Below are 17636 nucleotides of genomic sequence, written 5' to 3'. Positions count from 1 at the left end.
AAGCTCACACAGCTAGTAAGTGGTAGTGTCAGGATTGCAACCAGACTACATGTAGCTCCAGGCTATTTCTAAGCATTAAGCCTCTTATAAGGGAGGAAGAGCCAGCTATGAAGACAGCATGGAGCCAGACAGCAAGAGCAGCGGTCCAGGCAAAAGGAGTACATGCAAAGGTCCTGAGGTGGAAAAGATCTTGGAATGCGTGAGGAATAGAAGGAGGCCTGTGGGGCAGCAGTGGGGCGAATGAGGGCAGACACAATATGAGGACAGCAGAACGGTTTGGAGAGCAAAGGGAAGTCCTAAAAGGGTTGGACAGTCAGGGAGTGCCTCTCTGTTCCCCAGTCTTCTAAATGACTTACCTTAGGATGGGGCAGAGAGTCTTAAAGGGACAGATAAAGGAGGGGATGCAGGTGCCAGAGAAAGGAACACAGCAGAAAGAGCACGGATAGTTAGGGTACAGCTAGGTTATCTCATTCCCAATTTGCATAGGACGAGCCTTGTGTAGGCCTTATGCCCGGATATCATGATTAATAGTTTCCTCTTTCATTTTCAAAGGTGCCTAGGTTTGTATGAGAAATGATCAGACACCCTGATGAAAGGGGGTTTAGGGGAAAGCTTTGCTGGGCTGGTAGAGATCACTCTTTCCTCAGTTTACCCAAAACTTCACTACATCCACACCAGGCATTGCTGCTTTTGGTGTTGGTTTTGTGAATTTGGTCCAGGCAGGCATGTGGGCAAGAAGGCCCAGTCACATGTGGCTCAGCAGAGGGCCTGGCACGTAATTGGCACTTAACGATGCGTGGGGAGCGATATATTCATAAGAACAACATTATTCAGTACCTCGCTTTTCCCCTGTGTAGGGGACCAGATCTTCTCGGTCCTTAAACTCCTTTGCTTGCTTTTCCAAGTGATCCAAGAGCTCCTCCCTTTTAAAGGGGCCCGTGGGCGCCTTGGTGGTCTGATCCTTCTGCCTCAGGCCTGCGGGCAGCAGTGCATTCTACAGTGGAGGTTGTGGGGGCGGGGGACATACACAGAGAGAGAGAACGAAAGAGAAAGAGAGTGGTCAGCTGCTGAAGACTTGCATTTCTCCCAAAATTTGTCATTGAACAGTGGGATCTCAGAGCCCAGCAAATCGATCCAGGTCGCTCATTTACACGTGAGGAATCTGACACCCAGGAGGGGCAGGGACTTGCTCAAGGTCACCCTGCAGACGAGGGGCATAGCTAGGCTGGGACTCAGGTCTCTTAATGGTCCAGTCTCTAAACCTGCAATGTTTCCGAAGGCAAGGGGGTGAGGAGGCAGCCGACATGGGGCTGAACAGAGAGGGGCTCTCCAAGAGCATCTGTGAGTCTGAGTCTGATTAAGTTGGCATTTGGATGCAGGAGGATCGTTCCAGCTATTGTGTATACAGTGGCTGGGGAAAGAAGCCCGAGGGGCTTGAGTTAGGGCCCTGGATGCAGTATGAGGCGAGAAGCGACAGACTCAATAACCAAGCGGCAGGGGTTGGGGGGGGTGAAGGGGGTGGGGGGTGGGGGGAAGGCTCAGCAGGGGTGGGTGAGGCATGCTTTGGGGCTGTATCCCTGGATGGCCCTCCCCGGCTGCTTTCCACCCTCCTGACAGGCTGTGCTCCTGCCTCTCTGTTAAATATTTTGAATGTCGCCCTTGGAGATGGGTCTCTCAGGAAAGATAGCATCAACCAATCAACGTGTTCCTTCTTCAAACATGGTTAGGCTTCTAGGTGTGGGCTAGAATTAGGGTAGATTTGAGTCACACAGGCTTCGCTCACCTCAGCCCCCAGGACCTTGGAGATTCAAAGAAGTTCAGGGTTGCAAGGATGCTTAGAGGTTGTCGAGGGCACACACCTTCCCTTCAAGGGGAAACTGAGGCCCGGAGCAAGGAAAGATTTGCCCAAGGAGTTCCAGGGGCAGATCTAGAACAAAAACCAGGGCCCTTCTCTAGATACGGGGGGGAGGGAGGGCAGTCTTCATTTCCAAATCATTGCTCTCTCCCCACCCCCTTTCATTTGGGAACGTGGTGGAGGATACCTGGAAGGCAGAGGTGAGGGGAGCCTCACCTCACTTCTTGCCGCACCCCCACACTGGCTAACCTGGAGAGCCATCCCACCTCCAATCTCTGTACCATCAAAATGCATAGCTTCAGCCACCTCCACACACGCCAGATCCTTTTGCAAGCCCCCTCTGAGAGGGGATGATACCAGGTTTACGAAGACGGCTGTGTGCCTGGCACACCGAGAGCTAAAGCTTGGGAGGGCAATACTGCTGCTTAACTGCAGTGTGGTTTTTCACAAGATGTTTTCCCACTGTTGACAGCGTGCTCCAGTCAGACACTGGCTGCAGATGGACTCGGGCTGTGAGTCAGCAACAACATCTGGGAGTTGGAGCATGTGATGAGAGGATGGCCAGTAGGTAGAAAATCAAGCCGTGACCGATTTGGGGGTGAACATCAGGAACACAAGAGATGCCACGGACACCCCAGTCTCCCTCAAGCGGTAGTCCTCGGGTACCGTCCACCATGACACGTGGGACGGATGAGGCCCACAGGGGAGGCAGGCTTCCGAGGACACATCCTGGGTGAGCTGTGTGTCCACTCCTTCTCCCCCGCGTTGGGCCACTCATGGCGACTCAAGTGAGAGAGAGAACAGCCCAACTGTCCTGCAAACCTCCATCTGTAATTATCCACGGTGAGCAAAGCAAAGTCTCTGTGATGCGCCTGCACCTCACAGGTGACCCCCATCAGGCTTACGCCCAGGCCTGAGGCAGTGCTGGCTCCAGTTCTTTAGTCTTGGGCAGGTCACCTGATCTCACCGGGCCTCCATTTCTAGGGCTGTAAGATGTGAGTAATGATAGCTGTTCTCTTGGAACTGTTGAGGAAGTTAAATGAGATAATGCATGAGGAGTGCTTAGCTCACTGCCAAGCACTCCCAAAGTACTACTTATAATCAGGTGAAATACATTTTCCCAGGAGACTGGTTACCCAAATACGTATGTTGAAATGGAGATGTATTATCCAAACATCTCTCAAAATTCAGAAAATGAAGATGTACAAATATAAAATGAAGTAAGCACTGAAAGCAAGTGTTTTCCCAATGATCCCCACCAAGATGACCTGATAGATTTCTGTCACTGTAAAGAGTTTTGATGGCAGTAAGGTGCTGGGGCACATGCTGGCCCCTAAGGGCTCAGTGCTAGGAGAAACCCACCAGGCTGTAACTGAGGGGGAAAGAGTTTGCCAACTCACATCGTTTTGGAATATATCTGATAGAGGCCACTGACTTACTTAAAGTAGGGTCTCTTAACCTTGGCGTAATTCACATTTTGGGCTGGGTGATTCCTTGTCGTGGGAGCTGTCCTATGCACTGTCAACTGTTCACCAGCATCTGTGTCCTCTACCTCATGGATGCCAGTAGCACCTCACTTCCACGATGTGACAGCCACAAATATCTCCAAACATTGCCAGATGTCCCCTGGGTAGCAAAATCACCCCTAATTGAGAACCACTGTTTTCCTCTTTTTTTAAAAAGTTTATTTATTTATTTATTTATTTATTTATTTATTTATTTATTTATTTATTTAAATTTTTTTTTTCAACGTTTATTTATTTTTGGGACAGAGAGAGACAGAGCATGAACGGGGGAGGGGCAGAGAGAGAGGGAGACACAGAATCGGAAACAGGCTCCAGGCTCCGAGCCATCAGCCCAGAGCCTGACGCGGGGCTCGAACTCACGGACCGCGAGATCGTGACCTGGCTGAAGTCGGACGCTTAACCGACTGCGCCACCCAGGTGCCCCTATTTATTTATTTTTGAGGGAAAGAAAGAGCGCACAAGCCAAGGAGGGACAGAGAAAGAGCGAGAGAGAGAATTCCAAGTGGGCTCCACACTGTTAGCACAGAGCCCGATGTGGGGCTCGATCCCACCAACTGTGAGACCATGACCTGAGCTGAAATAAGAGTTGGACACTTAACCGACTGAGCCACCCAGGTGCCCTGAGAACCACTGTTAAACTGAAGCCCATATCATTGCAATAGGGAAATAAAGATGTTTTTAATGTCCTTTAAAAATACTACTTATAGGGGCGCCTGGGTGGCGCAGTCGGTTAAGCGTCCGACTTCAGCCGGGTCACGATCTCGCGGTCTGTGAGTTCGAGCCCCGCGTCGGGCTCTGGGCTGATGGCTCAGAGCCTGGAGCCTGTTTCTGATTCTGTGTCTCCCTCTCTCTCTGCCCCTCGCCCGTTCATGCTCTGTCTCTCTCTGTCCCAAAAATAAATAAACGTTGAAAAAAAAATTTTAATAAAAAAAAAATAAAAATAAAAATACTACTTATATAGCATGTTAAAGTATGGCTTCATTTATTTACATCTTTTCTGAAAGCAGTTGGTTTTTTAAGAAATAAAAACATCAGGGGTGACAGGGTGGTTCAGTCGGTTAAGCATCCAACTCTTGATTTCAGCTTAGGACATGGTCTCACTGTTCATGAGATAGAGCCTCTTATTGGGCTCTGCGCTGACAGCATGGAGCCTGCCTGGGATTCTCTCTCTTCCTCTCTCTCTGCCCCTACCCTGCTTGTGCATGTATGTATACACACACACACAGACACACACACTCTCTCTCTCTCAAAAGAAAAGAAAAGAAAAGAAAAGAAAACATCAAAGGCCTTTTCTCACAATTCTTAGCTTATTGGATTTTAAAAGTAAATACTGAGAATATCAGCCTCTTTAGGAGTTAAAGTTTTTTTCCTCCATTAAATGGTACATTTAATAAAACATAACATGGTATTCAATTAAAACCAAACAGAAGTGAAATAAGTCATACAGAAAAAGACAGATACCATATGTTTTCACTCTTATGTGGATCCTGAGAAACTTAACAGAAGACCATGGGGGAGGGGAAGAGGAAAAAAAAAAAAAGAGAGGGAAGGAGGCAAACCATGAGAGACTCTTAAGAACTGAGAATAAACTGAGGGTTGATAGGGGGTAGGAGGGAGGGGAAAGTGTGTGATGGGCATTGAGGAGGACACCTGTTGGGATAAGAGCTGGGTATTGTATGGAAACCAATTTGACAATAAATTTCATATTAAAAAAAAATAAAGCTAAATGGAAAAAAAAACAAAAAACCAAACATAGTTGCATATTTTAAAACTCCTGGTTATTTCTCATTTTAACTTGTTTTCAAAAATTGGCATGTGACCTCACATGATATACTAAACTTAAGTCCAAATGGATCAAAGATCTAAATGTAAGAGCTAAGACCATAAATTTTTTAGAAGAAAACAGGCATAAATCTCTGTGACTCTGGATTAGGCAATGGTTTCTTGGATATGTTACTAAAACAATAAACAACAAAAGAAAAAAAGTCGATAAATTGGCTTCATCAAAATAAAAAATGTTCATGTTTCAAAGGAGACTATCAAGGATATGAAAAGACAACCCACTGGGAGAAAAGTTTTACAAGTCATCTATCTGATGAGGGTCTAGTATCCAGAATACGTAAAGATCTCTTACAACTCAAAATATAAGACAAATAAACCAATTTTAAAATGGGCAAATGATCTGAATAGACATTTCTCCAAGAGAGACACAAAAACGGCCAATACACATAAAAAAGATGCTCAACCCTATTAGCCATCAGGGAAATGCAAATGAAGCCCAGAATGAGACACTACTTCAGACCCACCAGAATGATTATAATAAAAAAGACAGGGGCACCTGGGTGGCTCAGTCGGTTAAGCTAAGTTTCTGACTTTGGCTCAGGTCATGATCTCGCGGTTCACGAGTTTGAGTCCCACGTCAGCCTCTGTGCTGACAGCTCAGACCCTGGAGCCTGCTTCGGATTCTGTGTCTCCCCCTCTCTGCCCCTCCCCTACTCATGCTCTCTCTCTGTTTCTTGATAATAAATGTTAAAAAAATAAAATAAAAGATAATCACAAGTGTTGGTGAGGATGTGGTGAGAGTGACACCCTCATGCACTGCTAGTGGGAATGCAAAATGTTGTGGCCACTTTGGAAAACAGTCTGGCAGTTTCTCAAAAGCTTACACATAGTTATCATATAGTGCAACAATCCCACTCTAGGTAAATACCCAAGAGAAATGAAAGCAGATGTCCATACAAAAACTTATAAATGAACTTCATATATTATTCAGAATAGCCACGAAGTTGAAACAACTCAAATGTCCATCAAGTGATGAATGGATAAGCAGAATGCAGTACACACGACAATACTATTTGGTGATAAAACAAAACAAAACAAAAAAAACGTAGTACTGACATATGCCACCACATAGACGAAACCTTGAAAACATGATGCTAAGTGGAAGAAGCCAGTCACAATGGACCACAGTACTTGAATCCATTTATATGAAGTGTCCAGAATAGTCAAATCTATAGACACAGGAAGTAGATTAGTGGTTGCCTCAAGCTGGGGAGGCTGGAGAAAAATAAATAGGGAGTGAGAGCTAATGGGCGTGGGTTTATTAGGTGATGAAATTGTTCTAAAATTGATTGTGGTGATGTTTGTATAACTCTGTGAATACACTAAAAAACACTGATTTGTACATTTCAAATGGGAGAATTTTATAGCATGTGAATTATATCTCAAACAAAGCTGTTATTTATAAATGGCATACGTTATCTAGGGAAAAATTAGAAAAGTGGCTAATGCAGTAGCTAACTAAATGGTCAGGGACCACCAAGGGCAGAAGGCTCTTCGTGTGCCAGTGGTCAGCAGTGATGCTGAGACTGGCCAGGCTGGAGCTGGCCAAATTTAAAATGGTGTCCTGTTTGATGATGTGATAAGCCTCACCAGGTAAATTAGTCATTGAGAAGTTAAATGGGTAAGAAAATACTGCCTTGGATGTCTCAGGACTCTTAAAACCTAAAACTGAGTCTCAGACCCAAGCTATCCAATAGGGAAGGTAAATACTACAACCATTTTCTTGGTGGCTCTGACTAGGAGAGTTATTTTGTGAACAGGTATATGTAGAGATGTATCTTTCATTCTTGTATTGCTTGTTCATTCAATAAATATCTGTGGGTATTATGTATCCAGGTTGCTAACAGGCAGGGACAGCACCCCGCAAAGAGATATCTAGTTTGGAGCAACTGGGGAGGGGGCAGGTAAATGGGGGAGGTGAATTGAGAGGAAAGTCTCAACTCCTGCATGTATGGAAAACTCTGCATTGCTTTGGTTTTCAAGTTAATCAAGATCCTAAAAGGAGGTCTATTTCACTGAATAGCAGAGAAAGTCTATCACTCGCCTCCACATTACCTGTTAAGGTTGTATACTTCCACACTGCCTGCGGTAACTGGAACCTCTAACCTTGAAAGAATTTGTCTCGTTCTCCTCATCTTAAAGTGTGTACAGGGTTAATCTGCTGGGCAGGTCCTTCTTTGTAGTAACTTCAAAGGGAAGCATCAGTGTGGCTTCTCCAGGGCAGTGATCAATTAATTCTGCATTAGGGGAATAGGTATTTACTTGCACACACCACACATGTATCTCTACTCCAAAGACAGGTTGGTTAGGGATGAGATTTTCTTTGGGAGACAACCTTGTTAGGTAGGACTCAAATCATGTCTTCATGTCCTTCCAGTTGGAAATGTACTCCTATGAGGAGGGCGGCTCTCTGATCTTAGGCTAAAATTACATCTGGTAGTTGCTTGTGGGGTGATGGGGTCTGTGGCACACTACAGTGCCTCTACACGACTCAACTCCAGAGAATTATTGCCATGTAAGAATATGGGTGACACCATTAGATCTGCTCATCTTTATGTGGAAGCTCTTGGTTTTTAAATATTGGCACAAAATCCAAATATTTTAAAAACCATGTTCAGGTCAAATAAAACACATCTGCAGTCCAGACCAAGTCCGTGGGCTACCGCATTTTGCCATGTCTGACCTAAGGTTCCCATCAGACTAGAATTCAGTGTAGAGAAGGTCAAGATATTCATTCATTTATTTGACAAATATTTACTTGAGTGTCTTGCCCATGTCAGGCTCTGGGCTAGAGGAAGAAAGAAGTGTGTGTGTGTGTGTGTGTGTATGTGAGTTTTAAATTTAGTGGTTTAAAATTTTTTAAAAACACATGAAAAGTTTAATATGTTTTTGGAAAAATCACAAGGGAAAAAAATTAGGCAATCTCTTTCGGTGTTTCCCTACTCTTGGGTTTTTAAATGGTGACTTCCTTCTAAATGTTGTAAAATTAAAACTCGGATGTGCAGCTTGACAGGTTAACATCTTAATTTAACTTTCACACCCACACTCTGGGGTCCAGTTGTCCACAGGACAATGGAAACTTTGCTGTATCCTTAAATGTGCTGTTAGGAGCTCTAACACCCTGCCAACAGGTGCCCGTAAGGCCACATATCAAATATCTGCACAATTATCATTGCTATAGATAGTTAGAGCTATGTCAGAAGCCATTCCAGCCAGGACCACTGTGGGCTTGTTGAGACGTGCACACATGTACAACGTGCAGGCAACACAGGCACACAACACACACACACACACACACACACACACACACACACACACACACAATGTATTGAAAGGATCATGGATTTCTGGCAGCTCAGTGCTGCAAAGCTCTAAGAGAGACTCTGGGCCAATTCTTTCATTTCCACTGAGGACACTGAGGCACAGAAAAAGCCAGGAAGCCTGAGTTCATATACGGATGACACTGTATTAGCATACCCAAGAATCAGTATGACTATTTCCAGACTGGTGACTAATCATACATAAATTGTCCCCTAATCTGATTCTTCACAGCAACAAAAAAACAAGCAGTTTTATCACTTTTCTTAAATAAATCAGCTTGTATCTAAAGACGAGGGAATGTTAAAGGTGCCCCCACCTTTAACTCCAGCTCCAGGAAACCTGGATTCCTGTTCTGTGACTGAACCACAATACGACTCCTCAGAAGAGGACAGGTCATGTGGTACAATCTCTGCTGCATACTGGGAGCAGCCGGCTGAGGGTCACAGAGGGGAAGGGCCTAGCTTGAGGTCATATGCTGGACTGACAGCCTAAGACTCTTGACTTCCAAGCCACAGAAAATGTTCCATCCCACCTGACAGCCTTCCTCTAGGAACAGATCCCGGAAACCAGATGTGGTGCCATATGAGAACCAGTTTTCCTCTCCAAGTGTTAGAAAGCCAGAGCTCACCTCCTTATCAAACTAGTCTCGGTTTGCAGATGGAGAAACTGAGGCCCAGAAGCATGGAGTTACAGTCCTGGGGGAAGAGTGAAACCCAGGAGGCTGAACTTTGCAAAATGCCTACTGACTTCTCTCCTCCACCCCATTTTAAACGACCTAACCCTGTCCTAGATGGCCCCTCTCCCTCCCCTTCCACCACATCTGCAAGACCAACATTTTATAGGCCAGTCACCCAATTAGAAGGTATCTGGCCACAGAATATCTTTTTAACTGGATTTGAGGACTTTTATTTTCCAGTTATCTCCCAGGTATGTTTCCTCTTGTATAAAATGAGGCCCTCTAGCTCCTCAGGGCCTGGATGATATAGAGCACTCTGCCTCTGCATTCCTGACCAGTGACTTCTAGATCCCACTAGAAATCATTCAGTGGGGCTTCAACAGAGCTCTCTTGTCTGGTGGGGGGGGGGGGGCGGGGGGAGGACTTAACCTGAGAGTGTAGGAGGGTGCCACACCACTCATATCCCAGGCACAGAGGGACAGGCAGGGTCCAAACCTTTAAGTGCCCCCCCTCTTTGAACATATTCCCACCCCAACACACTCTGGGCATCTTCCCCCCTTCTCTTGCTCTCCAGAAAGATCCAGGCCTTTGGCTCCGCTGCCTTGACCTTGCTACGGGACCGGTGAAACCCAATAGTTGCTACTTCCCCCAGTTAACTTTTTAGGGCATTAGTGCTGACATTCAAAGGCACGTTTGTGGCCAAGTCCATTTGTGGTGGGGCTTATTGGTCCTAACAGCACACATACCTCACTCTGGTGTTCATGGCACAAGGTGGGCCAAACCTTCCCTTCCCCCATGTTCTGATCCTCCTTTTCTGCCTCACATTCAAGAAAAATCTTCCACGTTCCCTGCTGTGCTGGGCCCTGGGCATCCTGAGACAATGAATGCGTGACTCTGCTCCACCAGGGCCCATAGCTAGAGGGGAGACACATGTCCATGTGTGAGCAATTGTACTCAGCTTCTTGGAGGAGGTGGTTCCTGAGCTCAGTGAGTCCCAGTGGACCAGGCAGGAAAAAGCCAGGTGAGGAGGACAGAGGAGAGGGTCTTACAGGGGACAGAAAGCACATTACAGACGAGGGTGTGGCGGGACGAGGGGGCGTGGCCTGCTAGGGGAAGGAGTCTGGGTGAGTCTGAAGCTGCAGCATTCTGAAGTGTCTGCATCCTGTGCAGACCATCCTCCATCAAGCTGTCATGCGTCCAAGTGGGACCATCAGAGCTGCCTCCTGGCTGGCTTCCCTGCCTCATGCCTCTCCCTCTCCTTTCCCCTCCCACCAGCCAGACAGACCCCCCCCCCAACATCAACGTCTGTGTCATCCCTCAGTACTCTCACAAATGCTCAGTGTCTCCACTAGCCTCCAGAATCACCAACACATTCATCAGCCAGGTACAGAGAACTTCTCATGATTTGACCCCAACACACTCCTGTCCTCAAGTGTTCCCTGTTCCAGCCTCTCCGGGCTGCTCCACATTCCACGGCCGCGCCCTGCTCTCACATCACCATGCCTGTGCTCAGGCTGTGCCCTCTGCCTGGCATTCCCCTCCACCTACACCCCTGAATTTGTCTTTTAAAGCCCTTCCCTCGGGCACCCTGCTCGGCCTTTGCAGTGCTCCCCACATCGATCCGGTAATTCTCTGTCCAAACTCTCCTAGGCTTCCTGCCAGTGCTTATGCAATGCTCATCGTATTCTGTCTTGGAGCACATCTATGCTGGCTCTCTCCCTGGGGAGACAGAGTGCCCCTCAGGGGCCAGCTGCGATGTATATTTGTCCTCTCTGCATCCCCAACACCAAGCACTGTGCGCTAAGAAAATGTACTCTGAATAGTCCAGAGTCATACAACACTCTGCTCCAGCTTGGGAACGATGGTATCGCCCATACACCCTTCGGGTCAACATCACACCTGCTGCCCCAAGCAGGTTGGGGGTAGGGGGATACATGAGAGGTGCTAGGGTGGGGGTGTCCAGGATGGGGTTCACCCACTGACGGGGATTTTGGGAAATGCCAAACTGCCCTTTTTGTGATGTTTTCTTTAAGGGCCTGGATTTGGTTAATTTCCTGCCAACTTTTTTTTTTAAATGTTTATTTATTTTTGAGAGAGACAGAGACAGAATGTGAGTGGGTTGGGACAGAGAGAGAGGGAGACACAGAATCTAAAACAGGCTCCAGGCTCTGAGCTGTCAGCACAGAGCCAGACGTGGGGCTCAAACTCACAAGCTGCGAGATCATGACCTGAGCTGAAGTCGGATGCTCAACCGACTGAGCCACCCAGGCGCCCCAATTTCCTGCCAACCTTTCTCACTCTGCCTCAGAGCCTTAGGCAGAGCAGGGCATTAGGCCATCAAACTGGCAAACTCACAGTGACAGACTCCAAACAGTACCCGATATCATGTCTCCCCTTCTTTGGTAATAAAAGCACTCTACTCCTACAGCTGAGCAGAAAGCCACTCGGATTAAAGACGACTTTTCCCAGGCCCCCTTGCAGGTAGGCTGATCCACAGAACTCAGCCCTGGTCCATGAGAAGGGTCTAATGGTGATTTCCAGTAACCTTCCTTAAAAGGCACTTACATAATGGCTTTTCTCCTTTCCTTTTTCTCCCCCTTCTCTCTATTCCGATGCCTTGAGTGCAGCTATCACGGCCGCCACCCCGGACCGTGAGGATGAAGACTACACCCCAGGGATGGCCAGAGACGAGCTGGATGGAATCTGGGACGCTGGGAAGTTTGGGGAGCTGAGCTCCATACCAGCCCTAAACTGCCCACTTCTGGACTTGTACTTGAGGGGTGAATAAACCACTGCTCAAGTAGTGTTATTTTGAGTCTCTTATACTCGTAGCCAAACTGCATCCTACCTGACAACCTAGGTTCTCATCCCAGGGCTGTGAGGCCACAAGAAGTGTGCTGGTGCTCTCTGGCTTTGGGTCCTCCTTCTCCAAAATGAAGTTCAAAAGCCCTATTAGCGTCATACTGCAGAATACAGGTGTGAACTCCATACAGATAGAGCTTATTGCCAGGGAGTTTTATCATCATAGGGCATAATTGTTCATTTCCATTCAACCGAACAGGTACCACATTATGGGGACACTCAGGATATCTGCATTTGATTGTGCAAGTTGTGCACTGCACAACTCCAAGGACATTATCTGCTTTCTGGTTTATGTGAACAACGTCTCCTGCAATGCACAACTTACACATCTATATCTGGCTGCCCTATATCTGGTGGTACAATGTGGCTTCAAATTTAGGAAACCTAGATTCTAGTGGGCAAATCATATGTTCAGTTTTGACAAACATTTGTCAAGCAAGTACTATGTGCCAGGTACTGGGTTAGGTGCTTTTCGTATATCTAACCATATTTATATATATATTTGTGTGTGTGTGTGTGTGTGTGTGTGTGTGTGTGTGTGTGTGTGTGTATGTGTGTGTGTGTGTGTATAAACAGAAACAAAAGCCTGTCATATGAAACAGAGCCTGAGTTGCAAACTAGGAGGCCTATAGTCCAAACAAATGCCAAAACTTGGGCTGGTTTGGTCTGTGCATTTAAATGTGGTATCAACATTTTAAAAAGAGGGAACTTGCACGTAAAAATTCAGATATCCACCATTTCTTGAAAAATTAAATGATCTGGCCATATTGGGCTTTCCCTTCCACATTGGCAACAACTGGTGGAGCTGAATGGCAAGTGCCCTTTAGTCAAACACAAAATGTCCTGTTTGCTTCTGTCCCCACTACCCCCTACTGTCACTGACACAGGTCAAGAATCAGTTACCATTCATCACTGACTGTGTTGTTACTTATCTTCCTGGAAGGTTAAGTGGCAAGTGAAAACTTTCTTCTGTCCACATCTCTTTCAAGAGTGGAAAAGTGGGGGCGCCTAGGTGGCTCAGTCAGTTAAGTGTGCGACTCTTGATTTCGGCTTAGATCATGGTTGTGCAGCTCTTGAAATTGAGTCCCACATTGGGTTCTGTGCTGATAGCACAGAGCGGCTTGGGATTCTCTCTCTCTCTCTCTCTCTCTCTGCCCCTAGCCTGCTTGCTCTTTCTCTCTCAAAAATAAATAAATAAACATTAAAAATAAGAGCGGAAAAGTAAAAGATGAACCAGGATGGAAAAAGTAAAGATGAACCATGTGCCTCAAGAAATTGGTGTATCTCCCTCCCTTCATGTCTATTACCTATCTGATGTTGTGGGTGCTTGGTTTGCTGCCTCTCAAGCAGACAGTGTTCACAGAGTGGGAGAGATGGGGAAGAGACTAGAAGGCAGGGTTTAAACTTTAGCTACTGTGATTTTTTTCTTTTTAAGGGTGATCTGAATAAAATAAGGTAAAATTTTTACTTTTGTTAAAAGCAGATGATGGGAGCATAGGTATTGTCTGTACCTTCCTATGGGTTTTGAATGTTTCCCATTAAAAATGTCAAAAGAAAACTGCTCAGTGTCCTCAGTGTGGGGCAGGTGCAGTGCTGGGGGCTTGGTGGGAGGGCAGGGGGGGGTTGGGAGAAATGGGAGGGTTTTGAACTGAGGAGTGAAGGGCTTCAGGACCACCAGGTCTCCTAGCAAAGAAGCAGGAGAAGAGGGACCAAGGAGAGAGGAGGGCTCTTCGGAGAGGCTAGAGAGGGGTGTGGGGAGCTAGTCATGGGGCCAGAAGACAGAGCTTAGGGTGGGGACACACTGACACCTGGCCTCACTCCCCCTCCCCTTGCCAGGCCCATCCTTGGTTCTGTGCATGGCCGGCAGTGTTTCTAAGGATGTGTGCCTATTTTTAGAGCAGAGATTTATTTCTTTCCATTTCAACTGTTTACTTCTGTCCTGGGCTTGCAATTCTGCTGGTTTGTGTTACAAGGGAGAACCATAGCCCTGTGGACCAAACTTGGCTGCTTCCTGCATGGCCAAGAGTGTCCTCTGGCTTACTGGGTACCATTTGGGGCATAAGTAGGGAGGATTTTATGATTTTGTGGAGTCTGATGGGAAGTACAGTGATGTGACAGGAAGTCCCAAGTTCTCATCCTAGGTCTGTGGCTGACTTGCTGTGTGACCTTGAATAAGACCTCTGTCCTCTTTGGGCTTCAGGGGTTTTGTTGTTGTTTTTTCATCATTAAAATGTCAATATTACCACTTACCTCATAGGGTTGGTATGAGGAGTCAATGAAATGCATAAAGCACCAAGTGAATGAATGACATGTGTCCGGGAGGGACGCCATAAATGTGGGTTTCTTTCCCTGCATCATGTACCTTTATGCAAGGGGCGGGGGAGGGAGGGTTAGAGGGTTTCTAAGGGTCCTTCCAGCTCTGAGATTCCGCAGTTCGAAGTTTTCTCTTTCATCACTTCTTCCTGCAGTTCATGGCCCCTTGTTCTCAGAGCTCTTGATGCATATTGTGGACTAAGAGAAAGAGGTCTGCCTGAACTTGGCCTGTAGCCTACCAGTTGTGTGATTCTGGGCATCTATTTCTCTTCGTAGGATGGTTTCAACCCCAACCTTGAAGGACCAATCTCACAGGATCCTTGTAGCAATTTTATGAGATGATGCCCATAAAACACTCAGCACAGTGCCTGGCACGTAAAGACGATCTCGCCTCAACAGAGAAAATAGCTATTATTACCATTATCATTACTATTATTATTTCGGGCCCTGCAGGGGGACTGTAGTTTTCCACTGTTGTTTCTGTGGCTATAATGTGCCATGGAGTCCCGATGGCTGACTTCAAAACCAACTCATAGAACTCGATTTCTTTATAAGGTTGGGATTATCTCTACCAACTTCCCTCTTGCTAATATTTTAATCCTTTTACTGAGACACTTAAGAAAAAGTCTTCCTTTTCCCCAAAGCTTCATTATCAAGCAATATTTACAAATAAACTCTTTACCTTGATGGTATTTTTCTTTCTTTTTTTAAAGATTAGTATTGATGGAGAAACTAACACAACTTCAAAGGAAATCGTATTGGAAAAAAACAACCTGCTGGCAACTCCCCCCCTACCCCCTGGGCGGCCCCATCCCACATGTGCTCCTAGGAGGCTGTGGTCAACAGCACAGGCTAATGGCTCAGGACTGTGGGCTGGAATCCCAGCACTATCTGTGTTGCATCCTGGGCAGATTATTTCATCTCTCTGGGCCTCAGTTTCCCCATCTTTAAAATGATGCCCATGACGGATCCTCTCAGAGGAATGAAGGAGATCAGCTATGCAAAGCTCTGCCCGTGGCACAACCAGGAAATGTTAGCCATCTATTGATCCCATAAGAGCTTGCACACTGGTCCTGGCACAAGTCACAGTGTGACCTGTCATTCTTGAATGTTTCTGTGTGTTGCCCATTTTCCCCACTGCCTGGCGCAAAGGCGATCTGAACCAAGGAGTTGGCTCGGCCTCAGAGCAGCATCCACTTAACTCCAGAGAGAGAGAGAAAGGGCAGATCCTCTTGGGGAATCAGTCAACAGTGGATACTTTTAGCACAAGGAGCATTCCTCTCCCGCGGGAGTCCGAGTGCAGCAATCTCATGATAAGCTCGAGTTTTTCCAGGCCGCAGAGTGAGAGATAGAAAGTTTCAGGGACTTTTTTTTTTCTTCTTTTTTTCATGCGCACAAGCTTGGAACCCTCTGCTGCAAACAAAGCTGCCTTCCAACTCCGAGTACTCTACCCTGTCACGTGACACCGGGGCTTAACAATTGCATCACTGAAAACCTAACCCTCTGAAGCGTCAGCTGAATTCAGGTAACAAGATTGCCAGCAATAGCTCATAAAATCATAGCTGGTTAGAGCCGGAGGGGATGTCTGAAGGCACCTAGGCTGACTGCATCCCTTTCACAGATAGGGAAACTGAGCCCTGGAAGGGAAAGCGCCTGCCTGAGTTGGGAGCAGAGCCAGGACTGAACCTGGACCGCACTGCAGGTTGCATCCAGGAAGAAAGGAGGATGGTCTGCCATACAGCACTCTCCCCAGTTGCAAAACCAGAGCACATCTGTGGCTCAAACTATCTTCCTGAGACACCCATGAAGCTTCACAGGGGCTCTCAGAACCATGTCACGGCTCATCCACTGCCTAGATGTGGGACCTTAGGCGATTTACTTCACCTCTCAGTTTTCTGATCTGGAAAATGCCTGCCTGCATCACAGGATTATGATGATGGTTGGATGAATTAATATTTTCAAAGTGCCCAGAATGCTGCCTGTGCGCAGAAATTGCCATACAAGCATGTGTTAAACAGAAATGAAAACGCAAGCCATAGAGCGTGCAACAGACAGGGCAGTGGACCCGGGGCCTCGTCTGGTTCTGTTGGACATGTGACCTAGAGCAACCTCCTTCCCCTCTCTCAGTCAGTTCCTGCTCTGAAAGCTGGGGACATGGACTCTCCTGGTCCCTGTGCCCCTCCCAGGTGCCTGGCTCCGAGGCCTCTCCTGGTCTGCATACCTTTGGCCTCTCCCCATGCTGACCTCAGAACTCGGGCCAAGGGTGGGTGAAACTGAGCTGGAATGTTTGCACTCTCAGAAAGTAGGGAGGCCCACTAGATCTTTTCAAAAGTCACACACTGACTTGCAAATCAGGTAACAGAGACATCTCCATGAAGGGGCCAATTGTGTGGCTGGGACAAAAAAACCCACTGGCCTCCATTACCTCCTATCCTCTTTCTGACTTCTCTTTCCTTGGCCTTGAACTTAGAGAGAAAGGGGTCTTTGAAAATGTCCATTTTGAAACCACAATGGTATGAGAATCACAGGTCTCTGATTGCTCAACCCTCCTCCAAATCCAAATGCGCATTTACTTTCCTCCTGCCAGAGTGGAAGTTGTGTGAGCACCTGAAGCCTGCCTGGAATCTGAGTCTCCACGCCCTGGTCCCATGACCTGGGTAAGTTAGCTTTCTGGGTCCCGGGCTCTCCATCCCTCCAGGGGGCACCTACCTTCTTGTTGACCTTCTAGGCGGAGGGCTGGGGGAAGCTGGCTGTGTGAGAAGCACAGGGGCTCTGGGGATTTGCTGCTGAGGCCAAAGACTTTGAATTTGGGTGGGGTGACTGGCAGAACTCTTTGCCAGGTTAGAGATGAAACAGAGCTCCCAGCTGGGGCTCAAGCAGACCTTAGGGCCCACGCCCCCAGTTCTGAAAGGGCTCTTCTACCCACCCCCTCCCCTGCTCGGGTCTGATGCTTGGCTCCGACCCTTGGCATCACCTACCTGACTTGCAGACACAGCCTCATCTAACCCCATCTCCACCCGGGGGCTCGGAGCAACTCCAACAGCCAGAGGAGGCCGGAGGCAGCAGGCCTTGCGGGGCCTCTGGGAGCCTGCACTTCTCTGCCCCAGGAACAGAAACATTCTACAACACGGTGGGAAGTTGCAGAGAAGGGCAGAGCCCTTCCTTATCTTCAGAAAGGAACTCTCCCACCACCTGCTGGGCCTTCCACCTTTCCCCCATCTCACTGGCACCTGCTCTGGTC

The 17636-nt window shown here is 47.3% G+C and overlaps 1 protein-coding gene across 4 annotated transcripts in view; it reads right to left on the bottom strand.

Annotated features, from left to right (window-relative positions):
* Positions 1-17636, bottom strand: part of TMOD1 (tropomodulin 1) — an 85641-nt gene that overhangs the window by 42878 nt on the left and 25127 nt on the right. For all 4 annotated transcript variants that reach the window (XM_047066585.1, XM_047066596.1, XM_047066593.1 and 1 more), the window contains exon 3: positions 838-994. In XM_047066585.1, the coding sequence (XP_046922541.1) occupies positions 838-994 (157 nt within the window). The remainder of the gene's footprint in view (positions 1-837; positions 995-17636) is intronic.

This window comes from Lynx rufus, unplaced genomic scaffold (genome assembly GCF_022079265.1).
Source record: "Lynx rufus isolate CCGP_SWC_20201006 ecotype Redwood Valley unplaced genomic scaffold, mLynRuf1.p SCAF_10, whole genome shotgun sequence".
In the NCBI taxonomy this organism is placed as follows: Eukaryota; Metazoa; Chordata; class Mammalia; order Carnivora; family Felidae; genus Lynx; species Lynx rufus.
This window is presented reverse-complemented; position numbering and strand designations above follow the sequence as displayed.